The following is a 23988-nucleotide window of genomic DNA, read 5'->3' as shown; positions in this document are numbered from 1 at the left end:
TGGAGCTTGATATTTTAGGAATTCAGCAATTTTTTAATTTCAGGAAGGTAATGTGATGCATCTTCCATAAACTCCATATTACCCAACACAGGATCTGCAACCAAACATATGAATATTTCTGCCACCAAGCATATGAATACTCCGACTCAATGAAGTATATAAAGATCATAAATAGTATCCTGTCAGGTTTGTACCAACAAATTAGTTTGCCACAAACTTATAAGAAAACCTGTTTTCAGAGAAGTAACATAGCTTCTTCAAGTTTCCATACAAGTAGGAGGAGAAGAGGAAACAGTCCCAGGTCTGACTCTCCCTATCTCTGCTTCTCACCTTCACCATGTGTCTACTGGAATCAATTGCTTTGGGATTTCTCATTTAATCTTACAAAAACCCTGAGGCATATGTCATCACTGTCACACTCAGATGAGAAATTATTAATCTGACTGGAAACCATAGGGTTACTTTGAGTAATCTCTGAGTATTCTGACAGAATGTAAAATGGGGCTCAATTAGTTGCTGTTGTTATGAGCAGAACTTAGACCATCTTTCTGATTCAGCCAGCACTTAGTGAATGAGAGTATGTGTTGGTCTGAGGATACATGAACATGGTATAGAATCCCCTTTGAAATATATATTTAGGGAGATTAATAAATTATCCTTCCTAAAAGAAGTTCTAGGGATGATGCTGACGAAAGGGCACTGGGAATCTACCTCTGGAAGGCTTGATTAATCTTTTCCCATATAACCAGGTCAGATGGTCTCTGGCTTTGGTGTCTTTGTCATGTCTCAAATCCAACAGGGAACCTCACCACCTTCAAGGCAAAGTGGGAAAATGGGCCTGACGTTCCCCCATTTCCTGAGGAAGAGAAAACTGCTTCCCAAAGGGTAAAGAAAATTTGACAAGAGAAGCATAATTGGCCAAAGGTTGCATTTTCTTATTCTAAAGCAGTTCTCTTTCCATTGCTTAAGAGATTTATTTCAGGGACCAATAAGTTTCCCAAAGGGCCAAGTATTTGTGAGAAGGCCAAGCTGACTGTCAGTGGGGAAAAAGAATGGAATCAGAACCTGAAATGCCTGTTGGAACTTCTGGGCTTCAGAGAACTAGGTTTGGAGAAGAGACTTGGGATTGGAGAACATAAATAAAAACAAGATTACAGGTCAGTGTCATTGAACTTACAAAACCAATCTTTTTCATCTCTTTTGTCATCTCTAATATGAATGCCACAGATACCCACAGATACCCACCCAAGGATATCAACCCAAATAAATATACAATTCTTACAAAGAACAGGAGCTCCCATTTAACAGTCTGTATGTATACTTTCTATTTATTGCTTTCTATGTAAAAGATAAATATGGAGCATGTATGCATATGACTGAATCAATGTAATCCAAATATAACTATGAGAAATAGAAACACTCTTATACAGAAACATAAATAATCAGATTGAAGTTTCGTATTCTCTTGACTTATTCTGCATAAGTACTATTTATCACATACTTATTTTTAAGTAAAAAAAATATTATTTTAGTAGGAAAACTTTATTTAGTAGGAAAATTTAGTTCTAGTACTAGAAGCTTTATAATGAGATAAGAGTAACACTCTCTGCTCTGACATTACAAGAGCAACAATAACTGGTATTTGAATGTAACTTTATAAGATAGTTCAGCACTGGAATCAGAATTTTTACAATTATTTTTCTGAGTATTGGAGTGATATCTATTTACCCACAATAGTGTAAGCACCACAAAAGAAGGAACTGAAACTTATTTTGCTGACATTTTGGTGTTGGTAAAATGAAACTTTTTTTTTCATTTCAACCCAAAGATTTATATATGGTGTCTTTCTTTTCTTAAAGAATGGTGTATACAAAATGAGCTGAAATAGGCTTACTGAGCATAGCATAACCTGACCTGAATGACAATACCAACTGCAAGATACACAGCACAGGATGAGATGCTCTAACAAGGAACGCCCTCTAAGTCAGGACTCAGAAACTGGTATTAATGACGAAGATGCTGGATGTAACTGAGAGCCTAAAATTACAGTTCCTTTAAAAATAAATTTATGTTTACTACTAAGTAGATAACAATGTATAGCTTCTCTGATTGTTAACAGAAAGTTACATAAGGATAACTTACTTTATTCATTCTCCAATGCATTTATGACTTTTCTGGATTTTTTTTGGTAGACTTAGATAAAACAATATAACTTTTAAACTTTGTTTTTCTCTCAAGAGGAATTGCTTTTACTAGTGCTAACAGCCTGACTCCAGAGTAGTAGTGGTGAGTGCCAAACAATGGGCACTCAGTCTGGAGGCACCTGTCAAGCAGTTCCTCATGTAAACTCACTCTACACCCCACTAAATTACTAATGATACAACACTGAGGAAAAACAACCCCCCAAAGTCACAAAAACTAAAACTAACCGTTAGCAGAATATGAAATAGGCATGAAATTGAATTCAGATCACAAGGTCGAAGCCAGTGTCTGCAACTTAGTGGGACCCTGTATCAAAATAAAATATAAGGCTGGGCATGGTGGCGCATGCCTGTAATCCCAGTGGCTTGGGAGGCTGAGACAGGAGGATGGCGAATTCAAAGCCAACCTCAGCAACTACGAGGCACTAAGCAACTCAGTGAGACCCTGTCTCTAATAAAATACAAAATAGGGATGGAGATGTGGCTCCGTGGTGGAGTGCCCATGAGTTCAATCCCCAGTATCAAAAAATAAAACATAAGAAGGTCCAGGGAGGTAGCTCAGTGGTTGAGCACGGTGGGTTCAATCCCTAGTATCATAAAAAATTAAGAAAAATCTATACAGACCTCACCTAATGCTCAAAACTGGGCTCTAAAAACTCACCAGATAACAAATCAAAACACAAAAGAACTATCATCTAAGCTTCACTCTGATGAGAGTTGGACATTTTGTACCATCCTCACTGATTGTTTGAGATCTAGTCTGTCCAGATAAGAATGGGGGACAACCTCTACTGTCTTGCCAGAAATGGGACCTCAGATCAGGTCTGTCACTTCTCAGTATCCCAAATTTGACAAACAGCAACTATTGGAATTAGGAAAGAATGCAGGAAGGCAGCCAAGGCCCTCGTCACACAGAACATTGCATCCTTTCAGCCACAGACCCCCAAATAGTGAAACAGACAGCAGTGACCTACAGAGTCTGCTAACAGGCCCAAGATTGTCTGTTTGTTCCCTTATTTATTGTGGAATGAGACAATGAGTTTTGTATTTGGTGTTAATAATTATTTATTTTTTTCATTATGAATATCATATCTAGACCTACTTCAAAGTAAAGAAATAAAGTAAAAATGATGTTCCCCATGAGTAAAAAGATATCTTAAAGTAGTTCCTGAGAATACTAGGATGAAAGAAAGTAAAGAAGCATGAATAAAGAATGAAGGGAAAGAAAATTAAATATTTAATAAAAGAACTAAGTCATGTTATAAGTGCTCAAAAAAAGGAATTTGAAGTTAAAAGCATGTTTAATGACACAGAAAATGGAATCATATTGCTATGATAGGACAAATTTGAGAAATAATTCCAGACATGAAAAATGTACACAAAGAAATAGAGCCATAAAATAAAGGCATAAAATAAATATTGAATGACAGTGTTTCTTAAAAAAAAAAAAAAAAAGAAACAGAATAGAAAGAAACAGCAAACTGATGAAACTGTTAATGAACTAAAATGAAAACAAAACAACAAAAACAAACACAAAACAAAAAGACTATTAGAAGGGAGATCAATGAAAAAAAGGTCTACTTTAAGAATCTGTGATAAAATATATATACAAAGCCCAAGCCTGAATAAAACAAAAGCATCCAAATGCCAGCCTGACATTAGACTTTTCCTTTAAGATATGCTTAAAAAATGATGCTTGCCCTATTATTTTCAGGAAAAAGCTTCTCAATCAAAATATTAAATCCAACTAAATATCATTTCTGTGTCATGATAATTAGAATGCCATTCTCGGTAGGGGAAGCTCTTGGAAGCCATATCTTCCACAATAGCTAATGAATTACTTAAGGATATACTCTGAGAAATTAGAAACAATTCAGAATTTAAGAACTCGAAAGTAGTACTGTAAAGGTATAACAGTGAAAATTGATTGATCTGAGAGTATAACTATTAGTTATGAATGTATTATAAAGCTATCTAAAAAATTTTTAAAAAGGGTAACAATTAAATATAATAACATTTGCCTTGGAACCTAAGATTGCATCAAAAGCTTTCGTATGGAAATGGTATTGTTTTGTCCTTAACTTTTAAAATTATAGAAATGCAGAATAACTCTTAAAAACTTGAAGATTACCTGTAGCAAAAAACAAAAAACAAAACCCCCAAAAAACAAAAAAGAAATGTATAGCAGACAACAAAACTAGAGCTATTAGACCTTGAGTTATTATCCAATGTTTAAATTGACTAATTTTTTTTTAGTAAAAGTTATAAATTCCAAGATTACATTCTGTAAAGTTACAATAAAACAAAATACTGTGACCAGGTTTATGTTAAAGGTAGGTACACATTCACATGCTTGTGTGTTTACCCAGCAACTCAAACAAAAGTGACAGAATATTAACATCAGATGAAGTACATGTAAAGGTTAAAAACAACAATAACAACAACAACTTTAAGTCATACTTGATATACTTTCAACATAACATCAAAAGAGATAACCATAGCCAGAGGACACAAACAATAATAGTAAGGTATAATTTTACTCATATTCTCAGTTTAGTAGGTTAAGTTAGGAAAAATGAGAAAACATTCAGAATGTCTAAATCACAGGTCATTTCCATATCATGATAATTAGAATGTTATTCTTGGTATGGAAAGCTAATGAAAACTACATCTTCCACAAATACCTAATAAACTACTTAAAACTATACTCTGAGAATCACTTTTGTCACAAATACCCATATTACTATAACAAAAATATCATTTAAAAAAAACTTGAAAAGACGTTATCTAACTATAATGTAATAAAACATTTAATTAATAAAAATGCAATAACTTAAAAACTGTTTCCCCAATTATTCAAAGAGAAAATGAAATAGCGAAAATGAAAATTATAGACTACAAAATGATGACAGTAACATGAATGCACACTGAATATAAAAGATGTGGCAAAAGGCACAATAAGAGCGAATTTCACAATTTTAACTGCTTGTCTATTTAAACAACAAAATGTGGCAAATTAAGCACTGACGGCAAGAAATTGGAATATGAACATCAAACATGTCCAAGGAAAACACAATAATAATAATAAATTTAAAAACAGATAAAGGCAGAAATGGCTGAATTAGTTAGGGGAAAACTTCCAATTTAGACCTGTATTGCAAACTAACAAAAGCTATTTCCTGCCCCTCTTGAATTCAACTTTGGAGACGCCAAAAGAGAATAAAGGAACACATATGGGTTCAGGCTCTCAAGCATCAGTTAACAGAGGTACTTCAGGAAGAACAGAGGCACGTCCAGATGTCTAGAAAGCTGAGGATCTGGGGCCAGAGAATATCAGCAACCAGGAACAGGGAACAGCAATTTAGTTAAACTTTAATCTTCACATATTACCTGGGAAGTGTGCATATGGAGGTAAGTCAAGAATTACCTATTCCATGCCTGAAGCTGTGACTTCCCAGCTACTAACTTAACCTCTGCTTCATACAATAGGAACCTTTGGTACCAGGTGGGAGAAAAATAGTAGTGCCAGGGAAATTAGTGAATTAATACCAGAACATCACTGCAATCCCATTATAGTAGGATAAAAAGGAGCATAGGTGAGTAGGAAATAATCATTTTGTAAAAGGCACATCTATAAGTATACTTAATGAAAATTCCTGAAATACAAAAAAAATAGAGGAGAAGAGGCAGGATATGCTATGGTTACTTGATCAGCTTTATACATTGCTAGATAACTTAAGACTAAGTAAATATAAGTCAGGGTAATAAAATAAAAATATTAACTTTGAAGCAACAGATGAAAATTTGACATATCTAATACAAAGGGAAATAGTTAAAAAATCAGAAGAAAACTTGGAAACTGGAAAATATGAAATGGACAGGCATAAGCTTAACACTAAGATGATAAAAGTAAATGTAAATAAATTACACTCCAATTAACTGACAAAGACTCCCAGAGTAGAATAAAAGTAGGATTGAGGAACATGTTGCCTAAAGGAAACATATTTGAACCAGAAGATATGAAAGGAATGAAAATAAAGAGATGGAAAATACAGATGCTGTGAAGCAAATATAATGCAAAAGAAAGCCAGGGTTGAATTCTCCTACCAAATGAAACAAAAGTTGGTGCAAAATGCTTCATAGGGGACGGAGAGATATTAAAATAAATCAAGAAGTTGTAATAATCCTGAACATATATGCAGCTAGCAACAAAGATTCAAAACATATAAAAGTACAACCAATAAAATTATAGAAAGAGATAAACAATGGTAGCTGCCTATTGTAACATATGCTTTTCTGAATTGGTAGATCAAGCAAAGTCTAACCCATATTATAAAAGATATGTGTGTATGTGTTTGCACTATTAATCTTATTTTTATATATGAAAACCATACAAACTTTGCACCCAGACACAAATGTGTGCCATTTGCGTACACAAGGAATATTAAAATTGTTTATGAATCAAGTTATAAAAAGTCTCAAAAATTCTAAACGATAGCTATTACAAATAAAATATATTTTCTGAATAGTGTGCAAGAAAGTTAAGAGCCAATAAGAAAGCATAACAAAATAAAGTTCTACATGTCTGGGGGAAAAAAAACCCACAGAATAATTTTTGTGTTAAAGAGGAAATAAGACATGACATAAATGACAATGATATTCTACATGTAAAAAACTGACATGTAGAGAAAGCAATATTCAGAAAAAAATATACTTGCCAGAATGTACAACCTATTAAAAATTAATGCCATGCCAGTGTTGCATCTCAGTAGCTTGGGAGACTGAGGCAGGAGGATTGAGAGTTCAGAGAAAACCTTAGCAACTTAGCGAGGCTCTGAGCAAGTCAGTGAGACCCTGTGTCTAAATAAAATATAAAAATGGGCTGAGGATGTGGCTCAGTGGTAGTGCCCCTAGGTTCAATCTCCAGTACCAAAAAAATAATGATGAAAGAAAGAAAAGAAAAGAAAAGAAAAGAAAGAAAGAAAGAAAGAAAAAAAGAAAGAGAGAGAGAACAAACTTGCTACAACCGATCAAAACAACAACATCAAAAAGAAAGAAAATTGAAGATACTGAAAGGAAACAATAAATTAATTATTTTTTAATTTAAAAAGAAACCACTAGTTATGTCAAATCATGACAGATAAAATTCTAGAAAACAACTAAGAAAGAAGCAAAAATACCCAAATAAGAAAGAAAGCCTATAAAAGGGTAACTAGAATGCAAATGTTATAATATTTTAAAATTATTTTATATAAACAAGTTCATAAATGTAAAAATCTATATAAATTTCTTAAAACAAAGCAAAATATCACAATTGGCACCCCAAATTTAAAAACTTTAACAGAGCAATAACTATCATAAAAAGTATCTAAAAACTTCCTCCACAAATGCACAGATGGTTTATATTTGAGTAATAAAAAACTTTTGAGAATAGAAATTTCTCTTATATAAATCATTTTTTTAAAACAAAAGTCATTTATGAAATTAGCAAAATAGGAAAAATTTACTAATCTATATTGAGACTAACATAATATTTTAGCAGCTTTTGATTAACATACTGTAGTCAGATTTTCTGTTACTTAGCACAGGACACTTAGGAAACTAATAGAAGGTGCCATAAAATTTAAGAAAGAAACAAGAAAAAAAAAGACTTAAATAGATAAAATCCATAAACTTTAGATTAAAAGATTCAATATGATAAAGTGTTAGTTCTTCACAAATTAACTTACTAGTTTAATCTAATTATAATAAAAATGCAAAGAAAATCATTATTAGGGAATTAAAGAAGGGATTCAAACATTTTCTTGAGTAAGCTAAAAGTAAAGGAATTTTAAAAGAGAAAACTAGATATATCGGATTTATTCCATCAATGCTCATATGTAATCTAAAAATGTTACACTGAAGAAAAGAGAAAAAAATGGAACACAGTAGGAAGGCCCAAAGCAATCCAAAATTATAGACACAAATTCTGTAGACAATAATGCAGCTTTTTGACCAGAGGGGAACAGACAAATGAGCATTTAAGTGCTGACTAACTTGTCAACTACTTGGAAAAATTAAATTAGGTACATTGTACAATGATTCATCCGTACATTCCTGATACCATTCATTCATGAAATATTTAACCATGAATTATATGCCAAGAACTGTGTAAAGATATAGTCATGAGCAAAAACAGAGCACTTCAGGGTCTAGTAGGAACATATGTAACAGGCCAAAAGCAGGACTGATGGGGAATATGTCAGCCTAATGAGCTTTGCCTAAGAAATACAACAGGTAATTTTGTTTAAAACAAAATTAAGAGAACCCTGTAACATGAGACTTTGCAAAGACTCCAATACAACATGACCCTTTTCTGTGCATAATCCTCTGAAAAATACTGCTATATACAGTATTTGGATGTCTGTGAATTACATAAATAAACTTTTAAGACTGATAGTGGCAGCATACAAGATAAAATTGTTATGAAAGAGTGCAACACAATTGTTTGAGAGCAATCTCCTGAAGAAATTAAAACAGCACTAAGCTAAATATAAAACAAAACAGAATAAAAGGATTACAAATGAAATGATGTAATATTTGCCTGTTTTTAAAGTTGAGACAAACCTCTAATTCTTTTACACCCAAATTAATGGTAAACTATAAGTTTGGCTAAGCAGGCTAGAAATAAATCAGATATAATATACAGAATGGATCCTGATCATGAAACTGTCTACACCAAGGTCATCAAAATTTTCTGTTGAAGGGCAGAGAGCAAATAATTTAGGACTTATAGGACACAGAGTCTGCAACAATTCAACTTGACTGTTGAAGCATGAAATTGGCCACAAACAAATATTAAAGAAATGGGCATGATTGTGTTCAAATGAAACTTTATCTCCAAAAAAAGAAAAAGCAAATACAAAAACAAAAACAGGCAATAAATCAGATTTGGAAAATGTTATATTTGCTAACCTCTAATCTGGTCTAGATGAGACAGTTGTCCACATAATGGTGCATACAATATTTTTGGAGCATCGATTCCTTGGCTCAATTTAGAAAATGCAGAGTATAATTTTCCATATCCTATCTCTGATTTTTAGGCCCTGTAGCTCCTATATAAGAATATGAAACATTCTCCAACTCCATTATCTACTAGTGACTAAGGGTCAGACTCACCCAACATTATGAAAGAGCCCTATTAAAGGCTTTTTTACCAATGCACACTACCATATCTCACTGCCTCCAATAGTTGTCAAAATTGGATTGATGCTCAGGGGAGATTTCTTAAAGAACACATGTTCTATAAACTCCATTAGATAATTTATATTCTTAGAACAAATAAGAAAAAAATGCATCTAAAATAATAATTCTTCACTCAACCACTACCTATGAACTTTTCTTTTTCTCCATTGCTCTTTGACTTGAAGATATCAGTTAATATAGAAGGTCTTTATAAGAAATGAGGAGGTGAGCTGGGAATATGGTTCAGTGGTGAAGCATTTGCTAACATGCGTGAGGCCCTGAGTTCAACCCTCAGCATCACAAGAAAAAACAAACAAAAAAGAAAGGAAGAGGTGATAAATAATGGCACCTTCATTTTCAACAATGAAGGATGCTCTCCCCAAACAATGAAAGATAAGTTGCTTGAGGCAGTATTCATCACAGTTTCTACTTTACCTGCAGGGGTTCTGAGTAGTTAATTTTAAAAAGAGTTATGTGATCACATACATATATGCCCACTCAGGATCTTTTCCTGGCCCTCCTCTGACCGCTCCTTTCCTCAGAAGCTGACTTCCGCAGACTTTGTATTACCCAAGTTCCCACTGCTGGAGGTGACTGTGTGGGGGTGTCGGGATGCTTCAAACCAGGAAGAGAAGAGCATTGGGAGATGGGTATATATCACCCTTGCCCAGAGAATGCAGGTTTTAGTAGTGGCTGCATCTTAAAAAGCTGCAGGTGTTCAATGGCCCTCTTTCAAAAAGAGAATCTCTTTCCTTCTCTTTACCCATTAAGCCAAAACATGGTGACAGCTTCCTGCTGTTGCCAGTCCCTATGCATGTCACCATCCCTTGTTAGTTCTATCAACTCTGTTCAAAGTCTGTTCATTAAACTCTTCAATTAAACCCTTTGGGTATGCCATCTGATTCTTATTAGGACTCTATTTTAGGAAAAGAAAGAAAAAAAACCAGCCTTTTTAGAAGCACTGCCTTAGAGGAAAGCTCATCACTGGGGGAAAAAAAATCTGTACAACTGAAAAAAAAAAACACAGCTAGAATATATCATGAATCTGCACACTCTAGTTTGAAATTATTGGCTAGATACATTGCAAGCTGCCACTATGACAAATATCAAGCATTTAAATCAGTGATAATGAAATGAGATCTACTTAAATTTTACTTTGAAATTTGAGACTTAAAATAATCTTCTATTAAAAAGTTTCATTGGGAAATTGATTATTCCTAATATTTTATTTGAACAAAAACATACACTAACTAATGAAATAGACAGATATAAATATTTTGCAGATCAGTGGCTTACCTCTTTAAACTTGTGACTGAGCTTGCTTGTGTCCAGGTCTGATGGAGAAAACATGTCCTCATTCTCAGGCAGCTCAAAGACTTCAATGGCCATGTCACCACCAGGAAGAACAGGCCCTACCTCATCCTCTTCTTCATCTGTGGCATATTCTCCTGTCTGAAAGTAAGGGGATTTCAGAAATCCAGCTGTCCTTACTCCAGGTGGAGGAGGGTTATTTATTGGAAAACATTTTATAAGAGACATAAAAGATGGCACCAAATGGTAAAAGTGTGTAAGTCAATTTTTAAATTGAGCATGCCTCATGCAGCCAATGTTATACACAAATGTTAGTTCAAAGATCCAAAGGAACAAGTCTATGCCACATACATGTGCATTTCTAAATATCTGATAGAATCAATAGTCTCTCTAGTATAGCAACAGGATGAACTGATTTTTGATCTGAGCATGTGATGATTTTACGAAATAAAATTACATAGCTAAGGGAAGTAAGTAATTCCTTCAAATACCCACCCTCCTATGTGAATAAGTCACCCAATATTGGGAGCAAGTTACCCAGTATAGGAAGGAAACAGAGATTGAAGATTCAGAGAGTTTGAAGGAACCTTAATTAAACCTTATAATTGTTAAGTAGATTAACTCTTTTAACCTTTAGAATTGAATCGGTTCTATTTTGTTTGTTAATTACTGTGGTGGTTAACTAATGAACTAAAGGATAAACTGAAGTTTCCAACTCACAGAGTGCACATGCATATAGTTCTGCTTTCACACTACTTTAATAAAACTGAGTATTTGGTCAATATGAAATTTTTTTCATGTAAAATTCTACATTTCCAGGTTTTTTTTTTTTTTTTTTTTTTGAGAAAGCCAAAGATCTGCCAATTTAGACACATTGTGACATAATAACAACTGGCCAAAGATTGCAGTCATTGCCCCTGTTAGGCAGTCACTCACTTTTTAATACACTAGACTTCCCAAACTCCACATCATTCTGCTGTTAGCTTCACTCTTTTATAACATCTGTGGGTCCCTGTAGGTATTTGAGTACATGACCCCTGGAATATATGTTCTTCTTTTCTACTAACTTCCTTAACATTATTAGAAAGTAGCTCCTCTCCTGGCAGTATCAGGCTATGAGGCTATAATTCAAAATAAGTGCTTGAAATCTTTATCTTATGATAAAACTTAAAGATAAATCACTGATTCACAAGGTTAAAAAGACCAAGTTCATTCAATTCATCCCTGTTCCTTCAGGTAGTAGTTTAATACATAAAACATAGATAGGAATTCATACTGCCTTCAAAAAAAACTTCATAAAGAGAACCCTGAATGATGTATTCCTTTGATTAACTGGGCTCAGCATTTGCTGCTTGTTCTTGTTGTTCTTTTTCTTGTTGTGCTAAAGCTGCACACTCCCCCTTTCCCCCCTTCCTTCCCCTTTCACACAGTTATTGTCAGATTATACCTTTGTGTATTGTATTCCCATTTACAAACTTAGAATCATTATTTTACACATTTGCCTATAAATTATACAGGAAAGAGCTAAGTTACAAGCCAAATCAAAATTACAATAATATTGGATTTTACATTTACCTATATAGTTGCCTTTACCAGTGTTTTTAAGTTTTCCTTATGGCTTCAATTCATTGCCTACTGTCTTTGCATCTCAGACTGAAGAACTAACTCCCTTTGATATTTCTTGTAGAGTAGGACTGTTGGTGATGAGCTCCCTCAGCTTTTACTAATAATTTGTCCTTTATTCTTGAAAGATGGTTTTGTCATTTTTGGTGTCTTTTTCTTTCAGGACTTATGTCATCCTACTACCCTTTGGCATCTATGGTTTCTGAAGAGCAATCAGTTGTTAATCTTATGGTGGAGCCTTTGTGATGAGGGTAACTTGTCTTTTGTGTCTAAATTCTTTCAGTTTCAACAATTTGACTGAATTGTGTCTCCATGTGGATCTCTTTGTTTATTAGGCTTCCTGATTGTGTATAATAATGCCTTCAAATTGGTAAGTATTCAGCCATTATTCATTAAAATGTTTTTTTTTCCTTCCCCTTCTGCATATATCCCTTTTTTAAACTATGTTTGTACATGAAGGAAATCTGATTATTAACCTCAGTGTAATGATTCTTATTGTCTGGAAGACTATTATTTAATTGCCTCAGACTTCTTTTTTTCAATGAAATTATTTTAGTTTTCTCAAGAGGTCAAAATCTCTGTAACTGTCTTTGTAATTGTCCTCTGACTTCTCTCCAAGTTCTTCCAAGTTGTGAAGCTGGAAGCAGGCACAATTTCTACAAAAGGATTTGTGGGTCACTGACCACAATAAATATATTGCCACAGTATCCCTCAGTCTCTACTTCCCCACAGAGGCTATTATCATAAAAACCTTGACTTTGGAGGCATTTGTGTAGAGAAGTAAGCTCAGAATCTTTCACACTGAGCAGTGATTTTTTCCAAACTGGTTACAGACTGGTTAGAACTCCCCACCTCTCTGCCCCACCTCACACAAATAAAATCAGAGATGCTTTGACTGAAAGGGGAGAAATAGTTTGAGATTGGGTGTTCCAATCTCAAAGGGTCCTAGAAATTTAGGACCCTTTAGAAACCAATCTAAAAATGTCTAAACTACAAATACCATATCAAGTGTCTCTGGCACTTGGCAGGGTAAGGTAGCTGAAGATGGGGACTGGTTGGTTCCAAATAGCTTCTATTTGTCAGTACAATTACATTCTACAAATCTTCAAAGGGCTTTAAATTTAGATTTGGTATGGTTCTTATGGTATTCTGTAAATTAATCTATTTCCTATTTATATGTTTTTAAAACTAGCGGGTACTTTGTAAATACTAATGATGTTAACTAATGGGAATGTGGCATGGTTAGTAAGTAAACAATCTCAAGATACTTTGCTAAAAGTTTTCTTGTGGAGGTATAAAAATGTAAAAAATTTTAACCCTATAATCATAACTAGTAGCAAAGCTAAGTCTTAGTTTTAAAGCTTAAACTCATATATAAAATTTAGTTCTGTATACTCAATTTGATGAGTAGCTGAATGGCTCACGAAAATCTTAAGCTAAAATTTAAAGTCTGACTAAACCATAACAATATGGTACATTTTAAACATGAGCTGAAAAAAATGATTTGATTTGCTTTTGCCAGCTTGAAAATGAATACTTGTTAACTAAGTGTGAGTGAATTAATATAAATATGAGATTAGGGTGGGGTCTAACATATAATAAGATCTAACAAATACTTTTTAAATACAAATACAATTGCATTGTACTATCTAGCACTTCCTAAGGAAGTTTTCGTAATATCAAGAAAACAAGCAGTCATTTGTTAAAAAGGTAATATAGTGTTACACACATTTTTTTTTTAAAAAAAACAAAGGATTAGGATATATACAACATAGACAATTCTTGCATTTAAGTACAGTTTTGGCCTTATCATCCATATATAATTTATCAAAGTTATCTCGAAAATTTAAAATTATCAAGAATTCTTCTTGCTGCTTCTATTTTTGACTTTTCCAGTTTCTTCTCCTTCCTAGTTCTCAAATTACATGCAACTGTGCCAAAATTCTTATCATTCATTTCATCATTCCATTTACTAATATTTTCTCTTTTCAATTAGCCTTAAAGCATTCTAAGGGCAAAATATATCTTTTAGTGCCTTGAGTATACTTTTTATTTATTATAGGCTATAGATAGTGTTCAAAAACTTTGTTACCATTCCCACTCTGAATAGACTTCAGAATAAAGAGTGCACTTATTATCAATTCTCCTAAACATCTGAAAATAAAAGAGTTACATTTAGTGAACTAAGAATAATAAGTGTTTCAGATTCTGTTTATTGAAAATGAAAATTATTTTTATGACACGGAATGGTAAGTTAACAAATCTCAAAATTAGATTGGATTGAGCCTGTCATTTGTAGAGGAAGATGGACAATGTTGTACAAAAAAAAAATTGTCACAATTAAGTATTTCCATTGATAGCCAACTCTTTCTACTTTTGGCCAAATTCAAAGTTTTTCAAAGGGAGAAGGAATATCAGCAGGGTAGAAGGGACAAAAAAAGTGCAGAATAAATTTGGCAAAATTACTCTATGTGCACACATAAATATATTACAGTGAATTGTACCGTTATATGGGTTTGTGTGTGTGTGTGTGTGTGTGTGTATGAGTGTGTATATGTATGTGTGTGTGTATGTATGTATGTATGTGTATATATATATATATATATATATATATATATATATATATATATATATATCTCCAATTTAAAATAAATAAATAAATGGAAAGTAGACCAGTAAAGTAGAATGGAAATATGGGTAAGGAGGCATTAGGGACCAATGGAATAAATTAAATTCCATGCACATATAGTTATTCAAAATGAACCCAACTACTAAGTACAACTATAATGCATCAATAAAAGACAAAAAAATTCAAAATACCAGAGACTCTTGACATTATTTGTCTCAACCTACAAATTTGCTTCAAATGTGTCAAGAATAGTTCTTAGAGTCAAAATACAGATAGTAACTGTTTCATGGCCTATCTACTTTCTTAATTAACATCTTTTACTTTTGAATAGTCCCATAAAAAGGAGAAAAGTGAATAACAATCCTTTCATAATTTACTATGTGCCCAACATTGTATATTCCCTAACAACTACTTGATATGGATATTAATATGCTATCTTAATTTGAGGAAACTGAGACTCAAGAGACTTTACCAAGAACAATTAGTTAAGGTGTTGAAGCTATATCGAAACATTTCAAAGTCTATATTCTTTATTCTATGTTATGCTGCTTCTGGTTTATAGAAACTAAAGCTTTGCAGAAAAACAATATTAAGAATATATTCCTTTCACCTATTCTCAACCCAAAAGCCTGTTTTTGCATAATGCTGTTGTGCTAGGAGTCACCTTTCACAATTTGAACACTGTCATTCAATTCATTTGAAGACTTGCACCTGTGTTTACTGTCCTCTTTTATTCTATCATGACCGTGAGGCAAGTACATAGAAGTCTCCTTTGAAAGGACAGGGAACAGTAATGGGTGAATAAATTGCAAAATAAAGAGAAGAATCACTGAAAACCAAACATAAACCTATTTACACTTATCCTAAATCATAGAATTATTCTTTCAGTTGCCTATCTTTTAATTGCAGGGCCAAGTTTTCCTCTTGGCTTATCAGTGTCTGCTGACTGATGTTTCACACATTCTCTTATAAAAACCACAACCATAACATATAATCTATAAAAATTTTGCAGTGTCCTTAAAATGGATAAAAATGATTCTAGCAAGAAAAACTTAGTTTTAAATTCCTCTAGATGTTTATGATGTGCCCTTATCTTTTTACATTTCTTTCCCAAACCTAATTTCGTTTAGCTATTTTTTAAAAATAATATATCTAGTTTTCATAGATAAAAACAATTTTCTTTACATTCACATTACATCAGAGCACTTAATATTTTACTAAATAGCATTATAATAATTGTGCTGACAGATTCCATGTCTTGTAAACACCAAACTTTTGACTGGTGGGAGCAAAAGTGGGTAGATACACCAGGGCCCGAAACACGAGAGTTGGAGGTGTTGGTCTAGGCTTTACAGAAGGAGCATTAAGTATCGGTTGTATTAGTGGGTTAGCGAAGTGGGGGCCAATGAAAGAACCTTGGTTTTGTGATCACTTCTCTAAGTTCAAATTCCAGCTCTGAGACAGTGGAACTGACATTCTAGTCTAGACATTCTAGACTGAAGCTTTGATTTCTTTATCTATAGAATAAGACAACTTGAAGAAATACTTAGCATTAACAAAGTTGTCATGAAATTAAAGCAGAGAGTGCCTATAAAGTGCTTAGCACAAGACCTGGAACTCAAAATAATTCATTGCTGCTGTTGCTGCAATGGTGACACACCAGAGCCTTTCCAGTCCCTATCTTGTAACTAATTGGATGTTTGCTAAGCTTTGGTCTCAAAAATATAATTCTGCAGAAGATCTTGACGCATGCATCTTTTTAAAGCAAATTGGTCATTCTGAAGTAAAACTTTACTTTCATTAAAGCAGCTCCTCTTATATTCCCAGTTCTTCAACAAACACTAGATTCTACCAACCCTGCCCACTGGGAAACCTCCATGCATCCATGCTCCTCATTGCCCAGCCTCCACCCACCAGAGTGGTCCAAGGTGAATATCCCTCTTCATTGGAAAATCCTATGAAGCTCCTACTCTTAAGACTTTCATAATCTGCTCTTTTATGTTCCCACTGTATGCCTTATATCACTAATAACACTTTGAAGTTTTTATATCTGCTTTTTCCCATCAACTTCTTTCATCTAAGAGCTCCTGGAGGCCACCAGGTATGATGTATCCCTGCAATCCCAGCATGGCTAGGGCACTGTTTGGCATGTAGTGGGCACTGAACAAATGTTTACTGAATAAATTAAGACAGTTGCAGCCACATCTGCACAGTACGGCAGAGCCTGATTTTCCTGTTAATCTCAGCCTTTCAGTATGAAATATAGTGAAGCACAGCTGCAGCTGGGACCTAAATGACCCTTTAGGGGATTTTCTCTTGTTGTTAGGTTCAACCATTAGCAGTAATTTTTGCTGCAGCAATGTTTGCTCTGGTAAATTCAGGGAAACCAAATGATGCTAATCATAAAAATAGCCTTAATTGTGCAGTTTTTGTGGGAATTTGTTTACTGAATATGAATATGGTTATATATATTTTTCAGACTCAGTTCTCAGAGAATAGAGAGAGCTGCTTCTTTTCTGGAGGAGAAAGATCACAAACTAAGATGTTAAGGTTTAAAATTCCTCACTCTGCACCAACTATCTACGTGGCTTTTGGCAAAAGCATCCCTTTTTCTGCAAAGGAATCTCTTTTTCCACTATTTGTCAGTGACTTTTTGTATGTGCCCTAATTCTGTAGTATCTGGCCATGGTATCTCTTTGAATGTTGTCTGCTCACCTATAAAATAGAAATAATAACACTTTATTCATGAGGTTGCTATGAGAATTTACAATAGTGACATATTCAAAGAGCTCACCACAGTGCCTAGAAAATGCTAGATAACTATATGACTTGAGAACTATGATTGTTTTCATCACCCCTTATTTCTCCAAGACAATGCCATAAGTAGTGCAACAAATAAGAGCACAGGCTTTGGGGCTCCAGAGTCAAGGTCTCCAAAAGAGAAAAGACTTAATGTTGCAGAGGCATTATAGTGAGTGTGCTACTTATTTTGTATTTTTTATAGTCTCCACTTCTATAAAATAGTATAAAAGATACCAATTCCATAGGATATTGAAAGGTTTTAAAGAACTAAATACACAAAATATTTAATGTCTAGCTTTTCATATGCATTCATTTCACTTCCATTTATCAAGTCATTCAAAATTTCTTGTTGATCTTTTGTTCTCAAAATGTATCTGGATTTTCACTCCATTCTTACCATATATCTTCCAAGTAAAGAAACAGCTGAATGCCATATGTAGATTATGCATGGGCCCTGTTTCCTGCCGTCATGGTAACACTGCTGACAAATTATTCTTCCTAAAATTCTAGAGGTTAGACCTGCCAATACATCTTTCCAACTATCCAAACTCATGTTTTCCTTCTTAAATGTTTTTCTAGCAGTTGTGTTAAACAGTTCATAAATTAGCATTTTATAGTATTTCAGGGCTTTCTTTAATTTTTAATCCCGTTCCTTTTAGAAAACATACTCCAAAAACAGGAACAATATTTCCTGCAATGGTGGATAGATGCTAAAGTGACCCCCAGTGATCCCTGCTTCCTGCTTATTCATGCTCTTGTAAATTCCTTCCCCTTGAGTGTAGGATGGATCTAGAAACTCACTTATAACAACCAGAATACAATAAAAGTATTTCTGAAATGACTGTACACAAAGATGTGGACTGGCATTTCATCAGGCTCTTGCTCTGTCTGAGCCCTCACTATTGGAAAGCAAACTGCCATATTGTGAGGATGACGAGGCCCATGTTACACACTACAGGGAACTGAGGTTCTGGCCAACAGCCAGCAAGAACCTGAGGCCTGCCAACAGTCACATGAAGGAGCTTGGAAGTGGATCTTTTGAGTTTTGCCGACAGCTGTGAGCATACTTGGAAGCAAATCTTCTCCCAATTGAACATTTAGATGACCACAATTCTGGCTGACGCTTTATTTGTAGCCTTGGGAGAGATTCTGAATCAGAGGCATCAGTTAAACTGACTCACAGATAATGTAAGGTTATGTATTTCTTAACTAACTATGTTTTGGTGGTAATTTGTTATACAGCAATAGAAGGTGGGTACTGTCATAACAAATATACACACACACACACACAGAAGTGACTTTGGAAACAGGTAGTAAACAAAGGCTAAAAGGATTGTGAAGAGTGCATTACAGCAAGCCTAACCTGCCTTGAACAGATTGTTAGTGGAAATCTGGAAGGTGAAGTACTTATTATATAGTGGTAGAAAGTTAAGCAACATTATCAGAAAGCAGGAAATGTTCCTAGTGAACTGCTAATCTCACTAAGTGAATTTCCAAAGTGTTGAAGGTGCTGCCATTTTTCTCAATGCTTATGGTAAAATGTGAGCGACATGGATAGAATGAGCATACTATCAAACAGAAAGGAACTAAGACTTGATGGTTTTGAAAGTTTAAAAAATATAAGTCTAAAATTTTTTTAAAAAATGGCTTTCAAACAACGTTCAAGTCTGAGATACTGCTAGGAGAACAAAGTATAAAAGCAGCGGGCAAGATCAAAAATATTAAGAATTCTGAACTTAGGATACCCCAACTTTATATAGTGGGGAGTAAGAAAGTCTCTTACTGCCCTTAAGAGAGAAACTATCTCTGTTTTCCAAGGCTATTCATCATACTAATATCACCAAAAAGATAATCTGAAACAAAGGCCATCCATGCCTCTGCTCATAAGACATACAGAGGACAGATCCATGGGGAATGGTCTCTCAACATTATCCATGCTCATATCTACATTGTTTACGGCTTGTGGTAAATTTTCTCATGAGTTTAACACTCCTATGGCCACACTGATGAATGAGACCTAGGGCATCCAGAACTAAATCCATTCAGACAATCTCACAGCACATAATTAAAATTACTATGAATAGGACTCCAACTAGCAGAATTAGTCCAACTTGCAGTGCCGGGATCAACTATATTTCCTAGCCTCCCAGAACCAACTGGTTAAAGAAGCCCCATCAGAGTCTAGCAACTCACCATAACCTTCTGTACTGACCTTTCCACTTGGCTTAAGGGATTATTCTAAGTGCAACAGGATGTATCAGTGAACACACAGGGTTACTTTTGGGGACACAAGGAAGAGGCTTAGGGTCTAGAGCAGTTCTGTTTTCTAGAACAACTCTAGTCAGCAAGTTGAGGCTGATATGAATGCCTTCTAGGTTCTAGGCAGTACAGCTGATCACATTCCCTCAGTTGGAAATAAATTCTGTACTACCTTGTCTAGTTAAATTAGTACAATCATAAGGATCATTATTATCAATTATTCCTTAGGAAAAGCTGCTCCAAGTAGTCTTGGATAGCCTTATTTCAGAGTGATCACTACAATCAGCTGAAGGCTACATGATCAAATGGTGGACTTTCTTTAAATACATAAAACATTTTTAAAGATTCTATAACAGATTCTTAAGGACTTCTTTAAAAAGTCTTTCTCTGGGTGGGGGCTGTAGCTCAGTGGTAGAGCGCTTGGCAAGCATGTGCTAAGGCCCTGGATTCAATCCTAAGTACTATAAGAAGAAAAACAACAACAACAACAACAACAACAAAAAATCTTTCCTTAAGTACACAAAAATATTGATACCATATAGCTAGGAGTAGGCCCAAAGAATTTGATAGGTTTCCATAATTTGTTTCTATGGTTTGAATCCTCAAACTTTAATTTGTTAGTCTATAATTTTCCAATGGACAGACCAAACAGGTCATTGGAAATAGTCCAAAGGGCCAGGAAAAATATAACAAGGATTATCAAAGGGACTATTGGCCAGAGCTGTAAGTATGGCCTTGAGTCCTGTCTATGCTGCAAGTGACCATGTCCATTTGTGGGTCTGAATAGCTGGTGCAGAGGTTGAAAAGCCCAGTAGCTAGCACCAGACAACCTGGCTGAATGATCACCAGTGAACCAAACTCAGGCATTAAAAAAAAAAAAAAAAAAAAAAAAATCCTATAAATTGGAGGCACCACTGAGTGACAGGTTCTGCTTCAGAAAAAAGATGGCAGACAAAATCTCCCAAACACAAAACAGCCACTTGTTCATGTATATCTGAGACACTATTGGGCAAAGCTCAGAGTTTTCTTCTTTTTTTTTCTTTTTTCTTCTGTATTAGGGATTGAATCCAGGACCTTGCACATGCTAGGCAAGTATTCCACCATTGAGTAAATACCCCCCATTCCAGCAGTTTTCTTGAATCTGTCATTTCTATTTAATAAAGTGTGTTGGTTGGGCTCTTCCAAGCTTTTTTGGTCACAAGTTCAAGTAGTCCCAGCTCAAACTGAGAACCTGGGACATTCGGTTCCAGTCAGAGAATACTTAGCAGATTAGTAGCTGCTTTTTTTTTTTTTTTTTTTTTTTTTTAAGGGGCTGTGTCTTGTGGCTAATATGGCAAGCAGTATTGTTGTGTTGGAAAATTCTCTGAGTATTCTGGCAGCCACTAACTGAATAATTCCTTCTGGAATTCTACATGAATTCTGTTTGACTACCAGAGAGAAAATATGGAGCGTGATCTACATGTCCCAGTATTATTGCTCTACATGTGGCAATCTCTGAAGGTGAGAAACCCTACTGACATTAATGGGACAAAGAAATGCAGGCATGCAATACATAAGCTCCATTATAAGCCAGAGAATTACATTGAATTTTCCCAAGGGTCCCTTCCACAGAGCCATTTTCACTTTTCTTCTCACTGTGAATGCATCATATAAATTGAATTTGGACATGTTCTTACCACGGTACCAGGTGAGATGGTGAGTTGTGAGCCAGTATCCACAAAACTATGAAGTTTAACTGCCAACACTCCACAAAGTTCTCCAGCATACCCCAAGGGATTACACAGTAACTGGTCTCTCTGGAGGACAAACAGATCTCAGGCCCACCCTTAGTCATCTTTCATCTTAGAGCAAATGAGGCCAGGATAAAGGTGACATCAGGTGTAGGGAGGCAGAGAGCAGCTTTCTGCCAATCATAGGCACATTTGCTTTTAGTTCTGAGCAATGCAGTGATTACTCATGTTTTAACCTAACTCCAACACTGACAAGCACCTAAAGCACATTATAAGGTGGGCCATTATCACCGGCACCACCTATTTAGCTTTGAGGAGTCTTTGGCTCAGCAATCCTAAACTTGACTTCCACAGCAGGAACTCTGTTATGGAGTCTATCTTAACAGGCATTTGTTGCCCTGTTATCATGACAGCATCTCTTTAAAGCCTGAGTTTAACATAAGGGATAGAGAAGTTTTCCAGGGTGATGAGGCTGACAGTTTTTCAACCTCCAGTGCTTCATCAGGAGTACAGATGCAGTCCAAGGCAATGAGGGCCCAAATATTTACTTAGGATTTCCACAGGGGTGTGTCTATCTCAGAGAAATCTCCCTGACAGGGCCAACATTCCTGTATAGCAGTAAGGACCTACTGCAAAGAACTTTGAGACCTTTTGCTATCTGGATAAATCTGAAGTTGGAATGACAAACAAAAAAGAATGGAGGAGAGGCTGAGTCAACAGAGAGCCCAACTGTCTGTTAACCAGTGCTACGCACCTGCCTTATCACCTCCCCAGTGAACCAGCCAGAGTCTAAGGAGTCACTAGGTGTCTGACCACAGTGATTGAAATTACTTCCCTCATGCTCAATGTAGGTATGCGTTTCTGTAAATATTGTCGGAACAACTGGGTCTGAACCTTCCTCTAAGCCAGGATGTGTCTTCATACAAGTTGAAACAAACCACCATCATTTTTGTGCTGGTTCCTCAAGCCACAATTTTCCAAGAGTGATGACAAGAGGGCCTGACGAGTCCTGCATAGGAATGTGGATGACAGGTCAGGAGAGACACTCAGAGCTTAGGTAAAGTGAGTCTTTTATATACAAAGCATGACTGTCTTTTGATCTGGAGGGACAGACTCTATCTTCCCAGGCAGTGTACTACACAAACACTTGAAAAGACAGCCAAGAACAAAGGGCAGCCAGTGCCTCAGAAATGTGAGGGACCTGCAGAGAATTATTTCCCAATGATTATCTAATGGAAAAAATGTCTAGAAATTCTGCTTTTTTTAGAAAGTCTAAACAATATTGTTCAATTTACTTTTACAAAACCTTTCTAACCATTACTGCTTTCTATATACTCTGTTCTATAGGTAAAATGTGTCTTTTTCTTGAATGCACTCTGTATTGCCCAGCTTCTTGTACTACAGGAAAACAAACAAACAAACAAAATAAAACAACAAAAAAACAATTTTCAAACAAAAATTAAAATCAGAAACCTAAAATTCATGTGTCCTTAGTTACAAACAATTCTTTTATACTATGGCTATTGGCCTTTTTGATAGGTCACCTTTTAAATTATTTAAATTCTGTAGCACATTTATTTATTGTTTTCACAGCAAAATAGCAAAGTTGCTCGTGACTATAAAATGTAGTTTTTCCTTGACCCAACATTCTTAATTACTTTTAATAAATGTCACCTATTAACCAAGAGATAAATGCCATTGTGTTTAATTTTCTAATAGATATATTCTACATATACTAGTGATCCCTCTTCCTCCCATTAAGATCCTGAACTAAATAGTCAACAGACCAAAGTAGACCTCTATAATTCAAATGTCACACTGCAATTTCAAACTGGCAGTCTTCCTTGAGTTTCATTTTACTTGCCAAGGAAACAATGAAGTACTTATTCTGATGCCAGCAGAACTGTGGGAAGAGATTTGTATTCCCTGAATTTTTTTTTAATCTGCAGAAGAGGACAACTACAGTTACCAAAGTGGCACATGTTATTATTTTAATAATCCTATAATTACACACCTAGTAGAATCTTAGAACATATGGTGTATTTGTAAAAAAAATCAATTCATATGATTGCAAAATGATAGAAAATCATCAAAGAGAATCCTATCTACAGGATTTAAAGTGAAATGAAAACAAAAAATGAAATCAACAAAAATGTCATGATGGTACTTTTGTGCATGATAGATTAATGATAAATATAATCTCAATATT

The 23988-nt window shown here is 34.8% G+C and overlaps 1 protein-coding gene across 7 annotated transcripts in view; it reads right to left on the bottom strand.

Moving 5' to 3' along the window:
• The window catches only part of Ppp1r9a (protein phosphatase 1 regulatory subunit 9A), a 287136-nt gene that overhangs the window by 45571 nt on the left and 217577 nt on the right, over nucleotides 1-23988 (bottom strand). For all 7 annotated transcript variants that reach the window (XM_076861314.1, XM_076861323.1, XM_076861332.1 and 4 more), the window contains one exon: nucleotides 10722-10877. In XM_076861314.1, the coding sequence (XP_076717429.1) occupies nucleotides 10722-10877 (156 nt within the window). The remainder of the gene's footprint in view (nucleotides 1-10721; nucleotides 10878-23988) is intronic.

The sequence above is a fragment of the Callospermophilus lateralis genome, chromosome 1, assembly GCF_048772815.1.
Source record: "Callospermophilus lateralis isolate mCalLat2 chromosome 1, mCalLat2.hap1, whole genome shotgun sequence".
In the NCBI taxonomy this organism is placed as follows: Eukaryota; Metazoa; Chordata; class Mammalia; order Rodentia; family Sciuridae; genus Callospermophilus; species Callospermophilus lateralis.
Note: the sequence above shows the minus strand (reverse complement) of the source record. Positions and strands in the feature narration are given on the sequence as shown.